The sequence below is a fragment of the Pseudogymnoascus destructans genome, assembly GCF_001641265.1.
Source record: "Pseudogymnoascus destructans isolate 20631-21 unplaced genomic scaffold scaffold_5, whole genome shotgun sequence".
NCBI lineage: Eukaryota > Fungi > Ascomycota > Leotiomycetes > Thelebolales > Thelebolaceae > Pseudogymnoascus > Pseudogymnoascus destructans.
Genome location: NW_020167524.1, coordinates 585213 through 604895, shown reverse-complemented (window position 1 = coordinate 604895; position 19683 = coordinate 585213). Strand labels below are relative to the sequence as shown.

The 19683-nt window shown below is 46.8% G+C and overlaps 1 protein-coding gene across 1 annotated transcript; it reads left to right on the top strand.

Annotated features, from left to right (window-relative positions):
- Nucleotides 1-1640: 1640 nt before the first annotated feature.
- Nucleotides 1641-3477, top strand: VC83_02465 (uncharacterized protein; the record flags this gene model as incomplete). Its single annotated transcript, XM_024466127.1, has 5 exons — nucleotides 1641-1686; nucleotides 2126-2188; nucleotides 2255-2511; nucleotides 2567-3087; nucleotides 3147-3477. The coding sequence occupies 5 exons, from the start codon at nucleotides 1641-1643 to the stop codon at nucleotides 3475-3477; spliced, it is 1218 nt and encodes a 405-aa protein (XP_024326259.1).
- Nucleotides 3478-19683: the final 16206 nt, after the last annotated feature.

Here is a 19683-nt window from a genome sequence, read left to right as displayed (position 1 = left end):
ACGGCAAAAGCCCTATGGCCTCTTGCAGCCTCTACCTATACCAGAACGCCCATGGGACTCCATATCCATTGACTTTATAGTCAAGTTGCCTTCTTCTATCCCAAAAGGGGGTGCTACCCCTTATGACTCTATCCTTGTGGTGGTAGAAAGGCTCACAAAAATGGCACACTTTGAGCCTTGCAATGAGACTATCACAGCTTCTGAACTTGCGTGGCTATTCCTCAAGGTGGTCTTTAAATATCATGGAATTCCTGGACACTGGATCTCAGATAGGGGAGCAGTTTTCACTTCAAACTTTTTTAAGGAGTTCTGTAAACTCTTAAACATGGAACAACGCATTTCTACAGCTTATCACCCTCAAACAGATGGCCAGACAGAGAGAGTCAACTCTGTACTTGACAATATCTAAGAATTTATACAAACTATGCTCAAGACAACTGGGCAGATCTTCTCCATCTTGCAGAATTTGCTTACAACAACACAATCTCTAACACCACAAAAGAGACGCCTTTCTATGCAAACTATGGTTATCACCCTAGGTTTGAAGTGGCACAACTTAATTGTCCTGAAAATCTCAAAAACCCTTCTGCTACTGAAAGAATCATCTACCTTAAGGGCCTCCAGGACTATCTCAAGGTCCAAATACAGCGTGCACAAGACGAGCAGGCTCAGGCTTTTAACAGGGGGGTGGTTGCACCACAATTCAAAGTTGGTGATCAAGTCTTTTTGTCTAGAAGACATATCACAACTACTAGACCTTCAGACAAACTTGATACTAAAAGACTTGGACATTTTAAGATCACAAGGACTATTGGCAAGAATGCTTTCGAGCTTGCATTGCCACCTACTTGGACTATCCATAATGTTTTCCATGCATCTCTCTTGTCTAAGGCACAAGAAAGTTCCTTAAGACCACTTCAGTCTCCTCCACCTCCTGTTCTGATTTTGGATCAACCAGAATATGAAGTAGAGTCTATCCTTGACAAAAAGATACCTAGAGGTCAGGACTACTTCCTCGTTAAGTGGAAAGGCTATCCTACAAGTGACAACACTTGGGAGCCTAAGAGAAATCTAAAAAATGCATCTAAGCTCATTCTAGAATTTCTTTCTAAGAAAGCCAACTGGCTAAAGGGCAAGCAGACAGCTAACAAACGTCCTTAAGAGGGGGATCATGTCATACTGACATTCGTTGCACTCAGTTTGCTATCAAACTCAAGACCAAACTTAGAAATCTCCTCCTCAAACCTACAAGTCACTATACATATTTTGGCTTGTCACACCAAGAACAAGAGAAATACTACTCAACGATTGCTACAACCCTCTATGATTCATTACATGTCATTGCTCCTTAGTTACTGGGCCGATATGACCACATAGCATATCTCTACAACCCTCTATGATTCATTACATGACATCACTCCTTAGTTACTGGGCTAATACTACACATGACATATCTCTATCAACTAGAGGCCTAGGAACATGAACGATAGCTCCAAAAGCTTCTACAACCCTCTATGATTCATTACACGTCATTGCTCCTTAGTTACCCACAAGATTGGTTAAGTTATGACATAATTTGTCTATAGGGGTACTCTGCCCTCGGACCTCCTTTCACTTCCTATAGGCTAGGAAGCTAGGAGATGGTTCTATGGGATTCTCTTACGTCGACTACAGTTACCAAGCCTGGTTAGTCATGGAAAGACTTGGAAAATGAGAGAACTACACTCCTTTTGTAAGGATGCCTTCTCGTCTCTCATTGTAGGGAGTAGACTTTGGGTAGCTGGAGCATCATGTGTGATTATTTGGGTGGGCTAACCGAGTCGGAACCGAGTCGGATGGGTTTCGGGTACTTCAGAGAATCACGGGGTTCCCCCATCATCTTTTTTGTATCCTTCGTAGTAGACCTATAGGATAGCATCCGTTTAGCCTCCGACTCGCACTCTCATATATTATTACTGTGAGCTGGGTGCTCCTGTGTCCTTACATTATACAAAAAAGATCACGCCTGCTGGGGACGGCCGTACTTCAATAATATCCCAAACCGGAACGACGCAGAGAACTACCGTTACACCATCCACTGCGACTCGGTGACGTTTCAGAGGAGAGACCTGACGACTTCAAATAGCCGTGATTCCAGAGATCTCACGGACAGCCAGTGGATCAGGGTTTGATTCTTCAGAACAAGCTGGTAAAGTCGCCGATGCGTTGGCGCCAAATAGGATACGAGATCCTTAAGAACCCCCTCATAGCACAGAGGAAATTGTGGACAAGAGCGTTGATAGCTACAAGCTACCGGAAGTCAAGCTCTTTCGTATCGGACACGATACACACCCGAGGCAATATGTCGAAAAAGCCGACATCAAACATACCCCAAGACAAGGACGGTCAACTGTCCAGAATGACTACCAGACAAACCACTGCTGCAGCTACGACCGCTGGGCCATCCGAAGACATCCCGAGTCGAATGGAGCACAGATACGGGAGGTCAAGGATCTACTAGTTATCCTGTCGGTATCCCAGACTAGAATCCCGTCCACACCGCCGGTGGACGCCCCAATACCCACAGTCGAATCTACGGAGCAACGAACGCCTCGCACACGAAACACCCCCGAGACAGTTCAATTGCCGCGTCTTCGGAACACTCGTTCTCCCTCAATTCCAGGGTCGTCACGAATGCACACCGAGGACCCTCCAAATCGCTATAAGAAATCAACCATCCTCTGAGAAAACCCTTCCTCTCAGCGATGGGGTAGAACATACCTTCTTACAATGGAGCGCTTCGATTCGGGATCGACTCGTAGTCAATGATGACCACTACCTTACCGACGTCTCGAGAAGAGTGTTGATATGGGGAACTACGACCGGCCTGGCGAAGACCTACCTAGAGCCCCAATACCTGTCCGCTACGCATGGGTTCCGCAGTGCTGAGGAGATGATGGATCTACTAGGTTCATACTACCTCACAGGCAACGAGACAGAACAGGCCAGGAACCTCTTTGACGACCTGCAAATGGGAGAGAAAGGGCATGCTGCCGAAACCTTCCCAGAGTTCAAGGCTCGTTTCCAAAGCGCAGCTTCACAGGACAAGTCTCCAAGTCGGAATGGTTTCGGTACATGTGGAACAAGTTGACTCCCCAATTCTGCAGCTGCGTCGTGATCATCAAAAACCAATGGAATGGAGAATACCAGACCATGGTACGAGAACTTACTGCCTTTGATCAGGAACGGCGCCGGAACAACGAATTGAACCCGCTACCCGCTCTCGCAAGGACGTCCACACGTACCACAGATACGGCAAAATTGTCGGTGCCGACTCGAGCCACACCCGCTCTGTTTACCCGAACCGCGTTCCTCCCCAAGCCAGCCATACCGGAACGTGTGAGAACCACAGTCCCTGCGCCCTCAGGAAACTGTTTCAAGTGTGGCAAGCCTGGCCATTTCCAGGACAAATGCCCCCTTAACGCTACTATCAAGTAAATGGACCGTAACGACCCCGAGGCTGAAGAACAATGGGAAGAAGCCGTGGAACTTCAATCAGATGCGTCCCTCGAGGAAAACGACGAGGCCTAGGAGAAGGCTCCTTCCTAGGTCTACGCAAATGTGACCTGCGAGGACTAGACTTACGAGAACTCCTGGGAGGCACCCAGTTCTTAGTCGACACGACCCTGAGTATGAATGGACTCGGGGTGCAAACGAAGTCCCTAGCAGACACAGGAGCAAACGGCTACCTCGTCATTAACAAGCCTTTCGCAATACGACTGTCGAAAGCGCTTCAGAGCCCCATACGGAAACTACCCTACTCTGTACCCATACGTGGATTTCAGCGCAAAATCCAAGGCCATGTATCGGAGTATATTCAGTTACACTTAACAGTTCAAGGACGCCAGATATATAACTGCCCCTTTGTACTCCTGGACCTCGGAGCACAAGATGTGATAATTGGGAAGAAGCTTTTCAGCCGCTTCCGAATACTACTCGACTCTGCAGCTGGTTAGTATGGCCAAAGGAGTACCCGCCGACTCCTAGCTGGAGCTATCCACGAACTATCCTGAATATCTAGCTATCCGCCAACTATCCAGTTTACCCACGAGGCATGACGCCACTATATAAGTAGATAGTATTTCCTTAGATAGGAGCTTCGTGCTCAACTCAATATAGTATTCTTTACAATACTGTAACGTGTTACTTGGAAAGCCTTTGTGTCTAATACCCTGCCTCCTCTGTCAAGTCAACCTTATGCAAGAAACCTCTGTGTCTTCTATCGTTTAGAAGTCAGTGTTACACCTGGCCCTTTGCATGGGGTTACTTCGACCCTTCGTCTCTCATGGTGGTAGCGGCTTGTTGCGACGACAGTGAGACGTTTGGGAAGGGTGGCTCCCGCAAGTGTTAGGGTGGTGAGTGCGCCCTGGCTCGGAGGGTATTTCTAGCTTAGAGTCGCAGATAGTAATCACTCTGTTTCTTCCGCTTTGTCTTTTCCTCCATGATCGTAGTTTTGTTCCTTTCCCGTATGCCCTGCCTGTAATGGTGGGTGCACCAGATGTGAGAATCTAGCCACCCAAGGAAGGGATGAATTTACTAAGACAACACACTGTCTTAGAAAACAGAGCCAAAGGATCGTAGCTTAGACTATTCCACAACGCAGCAATCAGGTGTGTGATGTAGTGAAGTGGTTCAGACAAGTTGCAACAAATGTTGAGTCTGGGAACTCAGGGGTAAGTCAGAGGTTAACACCTCACTGACTTTTCAGAAACAAGGAGTAACAAGATCAATGCTTGGAAGCTTGGAAAAGACGTGGAAGTATGTGATAGTTGATTTACTGTATTGTCTGCTTGCCCTTTCTTAAGGAAAGGGCAATCCTATTTATGCTAAAGGAGTGTAGTTCTCTCATTTTCCAAGACTTTCCATGACTAACCAGGCTTGGGAACTATAGTCGACGTAAGAGAATCCCATAGAACCATCTCTTAGGTTCGTAGCCTATAGGAAGTAAAAGGAGGTCCAAGGTCAGAGTACCCCTATAGAAAAATTATGTCATAGACAAATTATGTCATAGACAAATTATGTCATAGACAAATTATGTCATAACTTAACCAATCTTGTGGGTAACTAAAGAGCGATGACATGTAATGAATCATAGAGGTTCGTAGGAGCTTTTAGAGCTATCGTTCATGCTCCTAGGTCTCTAGTTGGTAGAGAGATGTCATGTGGTAGTATGAGTGATGTCATGTAATGAATCATAGAGGGTTGTAGAGATATGCTATGTGGTAATATCGGCCCAGTAACTAAGGAGCGATGATGTGTAATGAATCATAGATGGTTGTAGCAATCGTTGAGTAGTATTGCTCTTGTTGTTGGTGTGATAAGCCAAAATATGTATAGTGACTTGTAGGTTTGAGGAGGAGATTTCCAAGTTTGCTCTTGAGTTTGATAGCAAACTGAGTGCAACGAATGTCAGTATGACACTGCCGTAACCCCTCCGAGTAGTTCTTGAGGTGGTCCTGGTAAATCTGGGTATTCCGTATGAAACTCTCAGAGTTTATGGGGAGAGTTCGTGAAGTTTGATGCTGGGTACCACTCCGGGTCCGGATCGTATCCGACCCAACTAACCTGGTATTGTAGTTGCTTCCGGCGGAGCCTTACAGTGAGGATCTTTTCCACTTCCCACTCCTCTACGCCGTCTATCACTTTGCTGCTAGGCTCAGGCGGATCTTGGCCAGGTAGGGGATTGTTCGGATCTGGTGGGAACACATCGTGTATTTGAGAACCGGTAGGTAGTTCCAATCGAAATGCATGCCCAATCCGTTCCAACACCGTATATGATCCGACCCATTGTTGGCCCAGCTTGCGGCTAGGACGAGAGTTTTTCAAATTTTTAGTCGATAGGTACACTCTATCTCCTACGTCCCAGTCGATGGCCTTCAGCGTCGATTCGCGTGCTTAGACATTTCCTCTTGTGCCTTTGCCATGTTTTCCTTTGCGTGGACCCATGTGGTATGCATTCGGTCTGCAACCGCCTTGGCTTCCTCTCAGTTTAGGGTCTCCCAGGGGTTGGTGCTTTTCAGAGTGTTCCAATTCCAACTCGTACGCGGATCGGTTCTGTACTTGAGTCGGTAGGGGGTCATGCCAATGGATGCGTGGGGGAGTGTCATTTGAACGCGGTCCATTATGGGGATGAGTTCGCTCCAGTTATCCTGATAATGGGATACGAAAGGCCTCAGTCTTTGATCGATGTATCGGTTCATGATTTTCGTCTGCCCATCAGTCTGCTTATGATAGACAGTCGACAGCTTAACCTTAACGCCGATAATTCGACAGAACTCTTGCCAAAAGGATGATACGAATTGGGGTCCACAGTCGCTTACAATCGACTCCGGAGTGTGTCCGAATCGGTATATCCATTCGATGAACAATTGCGCCATCTGCCGGGCAGTTGTGGTTTTGTAGCAAGGTATGGTCACTGAACTCTTTCTGAGTCGGTCCATAAACACTAAGATGCTATCGTATCAGTGCTTGTCCCTTGGGAACTCCTTGAAGTCCATGGTGAGGTGTTGCATAGGATATTCGGGTACGGGTAGTGGGTGTAGGAATCCTTGTTGCTTAGTGACATTGGTGTGACAAAGCCGGCATGTCACGCAGTTTCGTACATACTGCAAACAGTCCGCTTCCATCCCGACCCAATGATACTTTGGAGCAAGCAATTGGTAGGTTTTCCTGCCACTTGGATGTGCTGACGACACTTGATCGTGCGCTTCCCGGATCAGTTTTGTACATAGGTCGGTGTGGCGATTCACACATAGGCGGCCTTTGTACAGGAGGAGCTGGTCGTTCATCGTGAATCCATCCGGTAGTGGTTGTTTCACGCGAGTCTCGGTGAATGACTTCCGATTGTCCGCGCATAGCGCCTCTATTAAATTGAAGGGCACCTGGGGCTTGGGGGTGTCCATCGTATTAATGGATGCTATGTAGCTCTCGGCGAGTTTGGTGCTGATTCGGGGGTGCAGGCGGCTTGGACCTAACAATACCCTCGCCCTACTATCAAGCTTGACTTTCTGCTGCGTTACCAAGAACTGGTTTCTTCGGCTCAGAATATCTGCCTTCTGGTTATTCTTGCCCCATCCATCTAACCTGCTTCGCGGTGAGAACCTTGGTAGACATGAAATATTCCAGCAAACGGTGGTCAGTGTACACGTCGACTCAGTGGCGCACCGAAGCCAACTCGGGCCTCCATTTTCCGAAGGCCTTTACTATTGCGAAAAGTTCCTTGTCGTGGATCTCCCAGTTGATCTCATGTCCGGATATGACATGACTGTAAAAGCTTACGGGGTACCATCGCTTGTCAGGGTGTTCTTGAGACAGGACACCAGCTACCACTCTTATCAGAGGAGTCGGTCTCCAGCTTCGTAGGCAATTTGGGGTTGAAGTGGTGAAGTGCCTGTACCGCTAAAAGTTGTCGTCGCAATTCCTCGAACGCATCCTCACATTCGTCTGTCCACCGGAATGGCTCCGATGGACTAGTGATGGTGGTGAGGGGCTTTGCTATTTTGCCAAAATTGCGAATGAATTGTCTATAGAAGCCACAGAATCCCAGGTAGGACTTCACACCCGTAACAGTGGTCGGTCAGATCCAGTTACGAAGGGGTTCGATTTTGTCGGGGTCCGCTTCGACACTGGAGGTAGTGAGAACATAACCCAAGATTTTGTCCTGGTGACGTTGAACTCGCATTTGTTCAAATCGGCTTGGAGCCCAGCTTCTCGGAGTCACTGTAGGACCTTATGCACTTGCTCTATGTGTTCCGTAGGGTACTCTGAATAGATGGTAGGTTGCGGGACCGTTTGTCAGGCCAAACGGCAACACTTTGCATTTGTAGGTTCCATAGCGAGTCCGAAAGGTAGTATACTCTTCTGAGTCGGGGTGCATTAGTATATGATGGAAGGCCTGCCTAATATCTAGCTTCGTGAAGATTTTTGCTTTCGACACCCGTCCTAGTAGTTAGCCGATACGCAGAATGGGGTAGGGATCATTTCGGGTGAGACCATTTAACTTCCGGTAATCGATGCAAAATCTTAATTTGCCATCCGCTTTCTTTACGAATAGGAGAGGAGACGCGAAGGGGCTGTTGCTGTTGACGATGAATCCATTTTCCAGGTTTTCCAGCAGGTATTGCTTGTTAGCCTTAAGCTCTTCGGTGCCCTGTCGATATAACGGGGAGAAAGCGTTTGGTAAAGGGGCTTCGAGCTGTATCTTGTGGTCGTATATGCAGTGGGGGGGAATTCAATCCGATTCCAACTTCGAAAAGACATCAGTGTACTTCCCGTACATATGCGGAAGCTTCTGCTGGATGAGGCGGAGCGTTTCTTCATCCTCTACCAACTCCTTTTCATGAATGATCTGATCGATTTCGTAGATGCTAGTCTGAAAAAACTCGGAGTCGTTTCACATCATCTCGTGGTGGAAAGCATTTGCACTGATTTCGCATATATGCATGGGCGTAAACCTATGTACTAGGGTTTTCTGCGATGGGGGAGAAACCTCCTGGTTTCGTAGTGGGTTCGATAGCGTATCGGTGATCTCTTCGTAGTCGGAATTAATACTTTCATGTCCATCGAGCATCCGCCTGCACGGCGTCTGTCTTCGCGGTGGATTGCGGAATCCCGGCGATTCGCATCCGACTGGTATGCAGGATGTTTAATGGACGTTTCGCATGAGTGGTAGGGCAAGGTGATCTTCTTGCTCCAGCTAGGAGTGGGCGGGTACTCCTTTGGCCATACTAACTGGCTCTTTGCAGAGTCGAGTAGTATTTGGAAGCGGCTGAAAAGCTTCTTCCCAATTATCACATCTTGTGCTCTGAGGTCCAGGAGTACAAAGAGGCAGTTATATATCCGGCGTCCTTCGACTGTTAAGTGTAACCGAATATACTCCGATATGTGGCCTTGGATTTTGCGCTGAAATCCACGTATGGGTACAGAGTAGGGTAGTTTCCGTACGGGGCTCTGAAGCGCTTTCGACAGTCGTATTGCGAAAGGCTTGTTAATGACGAGGTAGCCGTTTGCTCCTGCGTCTACTAGGGACTTAGTTTGCACCCCGAGTCCATTCATACTCAGGGTTGTGTCGGCTAAGAACTGGGTACCTCCCAGGAGTTCTCGTTAGTCTAGTCCTCGCAGGTCACATTTGCGTAGACCTAGGAAGGAGCCTTCTCCAAGGACTCGTCGTTTTCCTCGAGGGACGCATCCGATTGAAGTTCCACGGCTTCTTACCATTGTTCTTCTGCCTCGGGGTCATTACGGTCCATTTCCTTGATAGTAGCGTTAAGGGGGCATTTGTCCTGGAAATGGCCGGGCTTGCCACAGTTGAAACAGTTTCCTGAGGGTGCAGGGACTGTGGTACTCAAACGTTCCGGTATGGCTGGCTTGGGAAGGAACGCGGTTTGGGTGGACAGAGCGGATGTGGCTCGAGTCGGATTTGACGCTGACGACGCCTTTGCCATAGCCGTGGTACGTGTGGACTTCCTTGCGAGAGCGGGTAGCGGATTCAATTCGTTGTTCCGGCGCCGTTCCTGGTCGAAGGCAGTAAGTTCTCGTACCATGGTCTGGTATTCTCCATTCCATTGGTTTTTGATAATCGCGACGTGGCTGCGGAATTGGGGAGTCAACTTGTTCCACATGTACTGAAACCATTCCGACAGAGAGACTTGTCCTGTGATAGCTGCACTTTGGAAACGAGCCTTGAACTCTGGGAAGGTTTCGCTAGCATGCCCCTTCTCTCCCATTTGCAGGTCGTCGAAGAGGTTCCTGGCCTGTTCCGCCTCGTTGCCTGTGAGGTAGTATGAACCTCGTAGATCCATCATCTCCTCAGCACTGCGGAACCAATGCGTAGCGGACATGTATTGGGGCTCTAGGTAGGTCTTTGCCAGGCCGGTCGTAGTTCCCCATATCAATGCTCTTCTCAAGACGTTGGTAAGGTAGTGGTCCTCATTGACTACGAGTTGGTCCCGAATCGAAGCGCTCCATTGTAGGAAGGTATGTTCTACCCCATCGCTGAGAGGAAGAATTTTCTCAGAGATGGTTGATTTCTTATAGCGATTCAGAGGGTCCTTGGTGTGCATTCGTGACGACCCTGGAATCGATGGAGAACGAGTGTTCTGAAGAGGTGGCAATTGAACTGTCTCGGGGGTTTTGTGTGCGAGGCGTTCGTTGCTCCGTAGCTTCAACTGCGGGTATGAGGGCGTCCACCGGCGGTGTGGACGGGATTCTGGTCTGGGATGCCGACAGGACAACTAATAGATCCTTGACCTCCCGTATCTGTGCTTCGAGGTGGTCCATTCGACTCGGGATTTCTTAGGATGGCCCAGCGGTCATAGCTTCAGCGGTGGTTTGTCTGGTAGTCATTCTGGGCAGTTGACCGTCGTTGTCTTGGGGTATGTTTATGTCAGCTTTTTCGACATATTGCCTTGGGTGTGTATCATGTCCGATTCGAAAGAGCTTGACTTCCGGTAGCTCGTAGCTATCAACGCTCTTGTCCACAATTTCCTCTGTGCTATGAGGGGGTTCTTAAGGATCTCGCATCCTATTTGGCGCCAACGCGTCGGCGACTTTACCAGCTTGTTCTGAAGAATCAAACCCTGATCCACTGGCTGTCCGTGAGATCTCTGGAATCACGGCTATTTGAAGTCGTCAGGTCTCTCCTCCGAAACGTCACTGAGTCACAGTCGATGGTGTAATGGTAGTTCTCCTGAGTCGTTCCGGTGTGGGATATTATTTAAGTACGGCCGTCCCTGGCAGGCGTGATCTTTTTTGTATAATGTAAGGACACAGGGCACCCAGCTCACAGTAATAGCATATTAGAGTGCGAGTCGGAGGCTAAATGGATGCTATCCTATAGGTCTACTACGAAGGATACAAAAAAGATGAAGGGGGAACCCTGTCGAGTCTGTTTCCTTGAGTACCCGAAACGGGCCCGACTCAGTTATCCCAACCCTAGCCCTGATCCTTCCACCGCAACAGGTCAGCATCAACCCTGAACCCTACACCCTTACCATCCCACACTATAGTGTAACTCGCTATGTGCTCCTCTACTGCTTCGAAACCACACCGAATCGGATTTCATGCTTGTAGTGACCATAACAGTTCTGAACAGCTTCGAGTATCTAGGTACGGAGGCATCCTTACACATCTACTCCGAGGACCCTACGGAACACATAGACCATGTACACAAGGTCCTACAGCATCTACAAGAAGCTGGACTCCAGGCAGATATACAAAAATGCAAGTTTAACGTTACTAGGACCAAGTACTTAGGATACATCCTGACTACTTCCGGTGCGAAGCGGACCCTGACAAAATAGAACCACTTCGTAACTGGATCCGACTGAGCACGGTTACGGGTGTGAAATCCTACCTTGGATTCTGTGGGTTCTATAGACAATTCATTTGGAATTTCGGCAAGATAGCCAAGCCCTCACTACTATCACTAGTCCTTCGGAGCCGTTCCTGTGGACAGGCGAATGTGAGGCTGCTTTCGAAGAGTTGCGGTGACAACTCCTAACCGTACAGGCACTTCACCACTTCAACCCCAAATTGCCTACGAAGTTGGAAACAGACTCGTCCGATGGAGTCGTAGCTGGTGTCCTTTCACAAGAACACCCCGACAAGCGTTGTTACCCCGTAAGGTTTTATAGTCACATCCTATCTGGCCATGAGATCAACTGGGAGATCCACGACAAGGAACTATACACAATTGTGAAAGACTTCCAAAAATGGAGACCCGAGTTGGCTTCGGTGCGCCACCGAGTCGACGTTTACACTGACCACCGTTCGCTGGAATATTTCATGTCTACCAAGGTTCTCACCGCGAAGCAGGTTCGGTGGATGGAACTACTCTCCGACTTGAACTTCTGCATTATGTACACTGTGGGCAATAATAACCAGAAGGCAGATATTCTAAGCCGAAGAGACCAAGACTTGGTAACGCAGCAGAAAGCCAAGCTTGATAGTAGGGTGAGGGTATTGTTAGGTCCAAGCCACCTGCACCCGCGAATCAGCACCGAACTTGCCGAGAGCTACATAGCATCCATTAATTCGATGGAGACCCCCAAGCCCCAGATGCCTTTCGATTTAATAGAGGCTTTATGTGAGGACAACAGAGAGTAATTTACAGAAACACGTGCGAAACACCACCTACCTGACGGGTTCACATTGAACGGCCGGCTTCTTCTATACAAAGGCCAGCTATGTGTGAACCGTCACACTGAGCTATGTACGCAGGACCAGGTGTCGGTGGCACATCCTAGCGGCTGGAAAACCTATCAATTGATTGCTCTGAAGTACCACTGGGTCAAGATGGAAGCGGATTGTTTGCCTATGTGAGGAATGTGTGACATGTCGGCTTTCTCATACCAATGTCACCAAGCAACAAGGATTCCTACACCCACTGCCCGTACCCGAATACCCTATGCAACACCTCAACATGGACTTCAAAGAGTTTCCAAAGGACAAGCATGGATATTATAGCATCTTGGTGTTTATGGATCGACTCAGAAAGAGTTCGGTGACTATACCGTGCCATAAGACTACCAATGCACGTCAAAGGCCACAGTTGTTCATCGAATGGATATATCGATTCGGACACACCCCAGAGTCAATCATCAGTGACCGCGGACCACAGTTTGTCTCCTCCTTTTGGCAAGAGTTTTGCTGAATTATAGGCGTAAAGGTGACGCTGTCGACTGCCTACCATAAGCAGACCGATGGTCAGATGGAAATCATGAACCGGTACATCGACCAGAGACTGAGGCCTTTCGTATCTTACTATCAGGACAACTGGAGTGAGCTTATTCCCATAATGGACCGAGTACAAATGACATTGCCCCACGCATCAATTGGAATGACCCCCTACTGACTCAAGTACGGAACGGATCCGCGTACGAGTTGGGATTGGCACACCCCAAAGGGCCCCAACCCTCAGGAGACTCTAAACTGAAAGGAAGCCAAAGCGGTGGCTGACTGAATGCATACTCCATGTGCTCGCACAAAGGAGAACATGGCCAAAGCACAAGAGGATATGTCTAAGCATGGGAACCGACGCCGAAGGGCATTGAGTGGGATGTAGGTGATAGAATGTACCTGTCAACCAAGAATTTGAAGAACTATCGCCCTAGCCGCAAGTTGGGCCAACAATGGGTCGGACCATATATGGTGCTCGAACGGATAGGACACGCATTCCGAATAGAACTACCTACTGGTTCTCAAATACATGACGTTTTCTCACCGGAAGTCCTTATTAAGGCTCTGAATGACCCCCTACTAGGGCAAGAACTCTTACGATAGCAAGTCAGACCTTTTACAACGCTCCCTCGACAAGGATATAACTGTGAGGGAAGTGCACTCCTCTCGAGTGGCTCCTACGGCCAACAACTGCACAATAGGGCCTTTGGCAATATGTGTCTGAGTTGACGATATAAACTGAAATTGAAATAGCAACTCGCTATGGCTTATACAGCTGAAGAAAAAGCTGCAATGGCAGCTCGAAATGATCCAGAACAAGACCAGGAATCCCTGGCAGAAGGAGCATCAATTCCAAGCTCTGCAAACCAAACCAATGAACTTCATGATCCTAATTTCAAATCCGAAACCTTCCTTCACACTCTGGGCAAAACAGCTCAAGAGAGACATGAATCTATACTTGCAAATCGACATGAAAAGGCTGAATGGAATGTTGAAACCTTTGACGAATTCCAGAAACTATCTGTCGCCAACCAGAAAATGGCATGGACTTTGCACAAGAACATTCTTCGGGACTATTTGGCCCTAGCAGAGGACTCAAATTCGATACTGGCTGAAAAGGATAATGCCATTCTCCAGTTACAGGAACTGATCCAGAGCAACGAGCTGTAATGGTGGGTGCACCAGATGTGAGAATCTAGCCACCCAAGGAAGGGATGAATTTACTAAGACAACACACTGTCTTAGAAAACAGAGCCAAAGGGTCATAGCTTAGACTATTCCACAACGCAGCAATCAGGTGTGTGATGTAGTGAAGTGGTTTAGACAAGTTGCAACAAATGTTGAGTCTGAGAACTCAGGGGTAAGTCAGAGGTTAGCACCTCACTGACTTTTCAGAAACAGAGAATAACAAGATGAATGCTTGGAAGCTTGGAAAAGACGTGGAAGTATGTGATAGTCGATTTACTGTATTGCCTGCTTGCCCTTTCTTAAGGAAAGGGCAATCCTATTTATGCCAAAGGAGTGTAGTTCTCTCATTTTCCATGACTTTCCATGACTAACCAGGCTTGGTAAATGTATTAGAAATCAAGTGCGACCCACAACTAGCTTGCTAATCATGTAGTGAACGTAAGAGAATCCCATAGAACCATCTCTTGGGTTCCTAGCCTATAGGAAGTTAAAAGGAGGTCCAAGGTCAGAGTACCTATAGACAAATTATGTCATAACTTAACCAATCTTGTGGGTAACTAAGGAGCGATGACGTGTAATGAATCATAGAGGGTTGTAGAAGCTTCTAGAGCTATCGTTCATGTTCCTAGGCCTCTAGTTGGTAGAGATATGCCATGTGGTAGTATTGGCCCACCCCCTTAAGGAGGAGATTTTCTTAATAACTTGTTCAATGAGTGTCCAAATGATATGCCGTGATGTATGTAGCATAAACAGATGTAGTAGAAGAGTTTGCAGCAATCGTTGAGTAGTATTGCTTCTGTTGTTGGTGTGATAAGCCAAGATATGTATGGTGACTTGTAGGTTTGAGGAGGAGATTTCTAAGTTTGCTCTTGAGTTTGATAGCAAACTGAGTGCAACGAATGTCAGTATGACACGAGCAACAAATCACAGAGCAACAAACAATTCAGAAATATCTTGAAAAGCAAACCCAACAAGCTCTGAAGAATGAACCAGGACACCACTCTCACAGTCGACTGTCAGCTCGGATTCCAGACCCTCCAATCCTCACAGATGGGATAGAGCCAGCATTTGAAGACTGGGTTGTGAAAATTCGCCTCAAGCTCGAAGCCAACATTGATCATTTTCCAACACAGACTTTACAAATGAGCTACATTCAGAGTCGACTGGGAGGACTGGCAGTTCGACATGTCAATCCAAGGCTTCGACCAAACTCTACAAACAAATTGCAGACAGCAGAAGAAATTCTCGAACTTTTGGAAAAAGTCTTCAGTGATCCCGATTGAAGGCACACAGCTCAAACTGAGTATCGAAAGCTGTATCAGAGAAACAACACCTTTGCAGTGTTCTGGGCTGAGTTCCAAAGGCTCACGACAGAGCTTGATTACTCTGAAGAAACTTTGCTGGATGACTTGCGCTTCAAAGTCAACCAACAGATGCAGAAAGCCTTAGTGGCTGAAGTTGGAGCTACTACACTTCACGAGTTTGCAAAGAAATGCATGCTCATCGACCAGAACATTCAGCGGATCAAGGAACAAGAAGACAAAAGGAAGCCAAAGTCATTTTCGAACAACATGGGCCAAACTCAAAATCAGGGCCAGGCATAAAAGAAATGCTCATGAAACTTGGGAAATGCTTCATATGCTGACAAAATGGACATCGAGCTCGAGATTGTCCCCAGAAGCTCAAAGCTCAAGTGAATGAGGTATCTACAGCTGAGTTATCATCGATTCGGAAAACGAATAGCCTCTAGACAAGTCATCACTAGAGGCAGTGCAGCCAGAATTGCAGCTTCTTCCTCGAGATCCAGTTTTGATCCGGACACCCCTTTCTTAGCTACTTGTAGAATAGGAAAATACAAAGCTATTGTCCATGCATTGATCGATACTGGTGCCACAGGTGGAAACTTCATTAATGCTGCTGATGCAGAAAGAATATGTGAAATCGAAGGGATAGCCCCAGTCGAACTTGTGAAGCCAAAACAAGTTGAAGGATTCAATGGAGAGGCTGCCCCTGCTATCACACATGCTATATATCCTCGACTACAAGTGGGAGAGCATGTGGAAAGCCTATGTCCATTATTCATTACTTCGCTGGGAAAACATTCCATCATTCTCGGGAAAGCTTGGATGAAGCAACATGGAGTTGTTCTCGATATGATCAATGATCAAGTCCTCTTCACTGGAGATTATTGCAACCATTCTATACCAGATCGAGCCCTCGAAACAGAGCCTATATCTAAAAGCGAAAGACAAAGGCCAAAGAAGAAAGCCAAAGAAACGCCTCCTCCGGAACCTCCTCAAAGTGGAAAAACCAAAACCTTGCACCATAGCAATGATTGGCGCAGCACCATTTCGAATGCTCATAAAGCAAAGAGGAGCTCAAGTCTGCTCTATATCAATGAAGGACATAATCAAGCACAAGAACAAGACCAAAACTCGACTGATCCTTCCGAAGGAATTTCATGAATTTTTGGATGTTTTTTCAAAAATGGCAGCAGACAAGCTACCTCCCCATCGACCTTCAGACCATCATATTGAACTCGAAGGTGATGCAAAGCTGGGATATGCACCACTCTGGAATATGTCAAAGGAAGAACTTGATTTGGTCGAAGAATATGTCTTCGAGCACTTGCCAAAAGGGTTCATTGAAGCAAGCAAAGCCCCATACTCTTCACCCATTATGTTTGTGAGAAAGCCAGGTGGTGGTCTTCGATTCTGTGTTGACTACAGGAAGCTAAATGCCATAACGAAAAAGGATCGATATCCCATACCACTCATTGATGAAACGCTGGCCCAAGTCATAGGAGCAAAATATCTCACCAAACTGGACATTCGACATGCCTTCAATCGAATTTGAATGCAGACAGAAGAAGATGAAGACCTCACTACATTCAGAACTCGATTTGGATCCTACAAATACAAGGTCATGCCCTTCGGACTAACAAATGGTCCAGCAACATTCCAGAGGTACATGAATGAAACCCTCATGGATTACCTCAACCAATTCGTCACCGCATACATGGATGACATTCTTATCTACAGTGCTACTCGAGCGGAGCATACAGAGCACATAAGGAAAGTCCTACAGAAGCTTCGAGAAGCTGGACTGCAAGCAGATATCTCAAAATGTGAGTTTTTCGTCCAAGAAACCAAATTCCTAGGACTCATCGTGGGAGTCAATGGCATTCGCATGGACCCTGCAAAGGTTTCTACTATATTGGAATGGCGAACTCCAAAATCGCTCAGGGATATGCAAGCTTTCATTGGATTCTGCAATTTCTATCGAAGGTTCATCCGAAATTACTCCAGCATCATGAGGCCATTGGTGAACCTTACCAGAAAGGATCAGATATTCGAATGGACTCATGCATGCCAAACTGCATTCGAGCTGTTGAAACAAACAGTCACAGAAGCTCCTGTCTTAAGGCATTTCGATAGAAACAAGACAGCCTATGTCGAAGCAGATTCCTCAGACTTCATCTCATCAGGAGTCTTGTCACAAAAAGATGATCAAGGGGTTCTACATCCAGTGGCATACTTCTCGAAAAAGCTAGCACCTGCAGAATGCAATTACGAGATATATGACAAGGAATTGCTTGCAATCATCAGATGTTTCGAAGCATGGAGACCAGAACTTGAAGGGACAGATTTTCCAGTCCAAGTCTTGTCTGATCACAAAAGCTTGGAATACTTCATGTCCACCAAGAAGCTGACAAGAAGACAAGCTCGATGGGCTGAATTCCTCTCTCAATACAACTTCCAGGTCATCTATAGGCCTGGGAAGCAAAATGGAAAAGCAGATGCTTTGACTCGAAGGCCTGGTGACAGACCAGAAGGCAATGATGAGGATGATCGACAAAAGCAACAGCTTCAGGTGTTGCTACCACCTTTTAGGCTACATCCAGACATTCAGAAACTCAAAGAACAAGGCCAAACAGCTCAGCTAGCTCCAGTGGAAACTCATATCAGAGAAATGACAATTCTTGAGAAAATCCAAAAGTCTCAACTGAAAGACAAATTCTGCAAGGCTACACTACAGAAGCTTGAGAATGGTGATCGAACAAGCAAAGAGTTTGCATTGGCTTATTGCGAACTCAAAAACGGCATGCTAGAATATCAAAATCGATTTGGGTGCCAGAAACCATTCAGGTGGACTTGTTGAGAGAAGTTCATGAACAACCTTCTATGGGACATCCAGGAGCTGGAAAGATGCTGCGAGTCATGAAACAGCACTATTACTGGCCAAACATGGACAAAACAATAATTCGATATATCAAAAACTGCCATAGTTGTCGAAAATTGAAACCATCTCGAGATTCCTACAATGGACTTCTACAACCAATCCCTATTGACAGTCGACCATGGATGGATATATCAATGGATTTCGTGACAGGATTACCACTCTGTGAAGGGAACAATGCTATCTTGGTTGTTGCATGCAGGTTGACGAAAGAAAGACATTTCATTCCGTGTTTTGCTGGCAAGAAGGGACTACTGCAGAAGCTACAGCACAGCTCTTACTTCGACATGTATGGAAGCATCATGGTCTACCAAACTCGATAATATCAGACAGAGGTCCTCAGTTCATTACAGAAGTCTGGAATTTGCTCTGCAAAATTTGGAAAATTTCGGCCAAACTTTCAACTGCCTTCCACCCAGAAACAGATGGACAGACTCAGCGATTCAATGCAGAGCTCGAACGCTACTTGCGAGCTCATGTGAACAATCTTTAAGACAATTGGGTTTCATACTTGTGCATGGCGGAGTTTGCTGCCAACAGTTTGCCATCAGATGCAACCAAGACAAGTGCGTTTTTTGCGAACAAGGGCTATGAACCAAGAATGAGCTTCGATACAGAGCAGCAAGCATATCACGAAGCCAAACAAGAGCACAAGAACATAGCTCAGACCATGGCAAAGGTTTGGGAGTTTCTGCAGGATGAAATCACGCTCTCGCAAGCAAAAATGTAACATTTCGCGAACAAGAAAAGGAAACCTGCACCACGCTATCAAATGGGAGACAGAGTATGGCTTTCAACTCGAAATATAAAGACACAGAGGCCATCAAAGAAGCTAGACCACAAGCAAGTGGGACCTTTTGAAATTCTAGAGCGAATTGGGCAAGTTGCATATCGGCTCAAATTTCCAAACAGCATGAAGATTCATCCAGTATTTCATGCCAATCTATTAAGACTTGACTCGAATGATGCAATCGAAGAGCAGCAACAGGAGCCAGAGCCTCCAGTCATTGTCAATGGCGAAGAGGAGTGGGAAGTGGACGAAATCCTCGACTCAAAAGTTATTCGAAAGAAGCTTTTCTACAAGGCAGCTTGGAAGAACTATCCACCGGATGAGACATGGTATACTGCAGAGAGCTTTGAAAATTCTCCAGAAGTTACCCAAGCATATCACAGAAAATACCCTCAGAAACCAAAATGAGAGCTGGAGACAATTGTTTTTTTTTTGAAAATGGGATTTCTTGATCAGGAGATCAACTCTGGAGTAGGGGGGGGGTAGTGTTACGATATCAAGTGCGCCTTGCAGCTCGAGTGGGGGTTCAGGGGTGTGGGGAGCTTTCTGGGGTTGGAGCGAAGTTTTCAGTTGTGAAGTGAATTCTCAGAACTGGTCTCGCTAAAGAGAATTCACTCCACAACAACATAGCTGTATATAGATCGAGCCACTGCTCGAGTGCTCCTCTTCTCTTTCCTTTCTTCTCTAGATTGAGTTTAATTCATAATACCCAACTGGCGCCCTATGCCTTGGTGAACCGTGACAAGAAC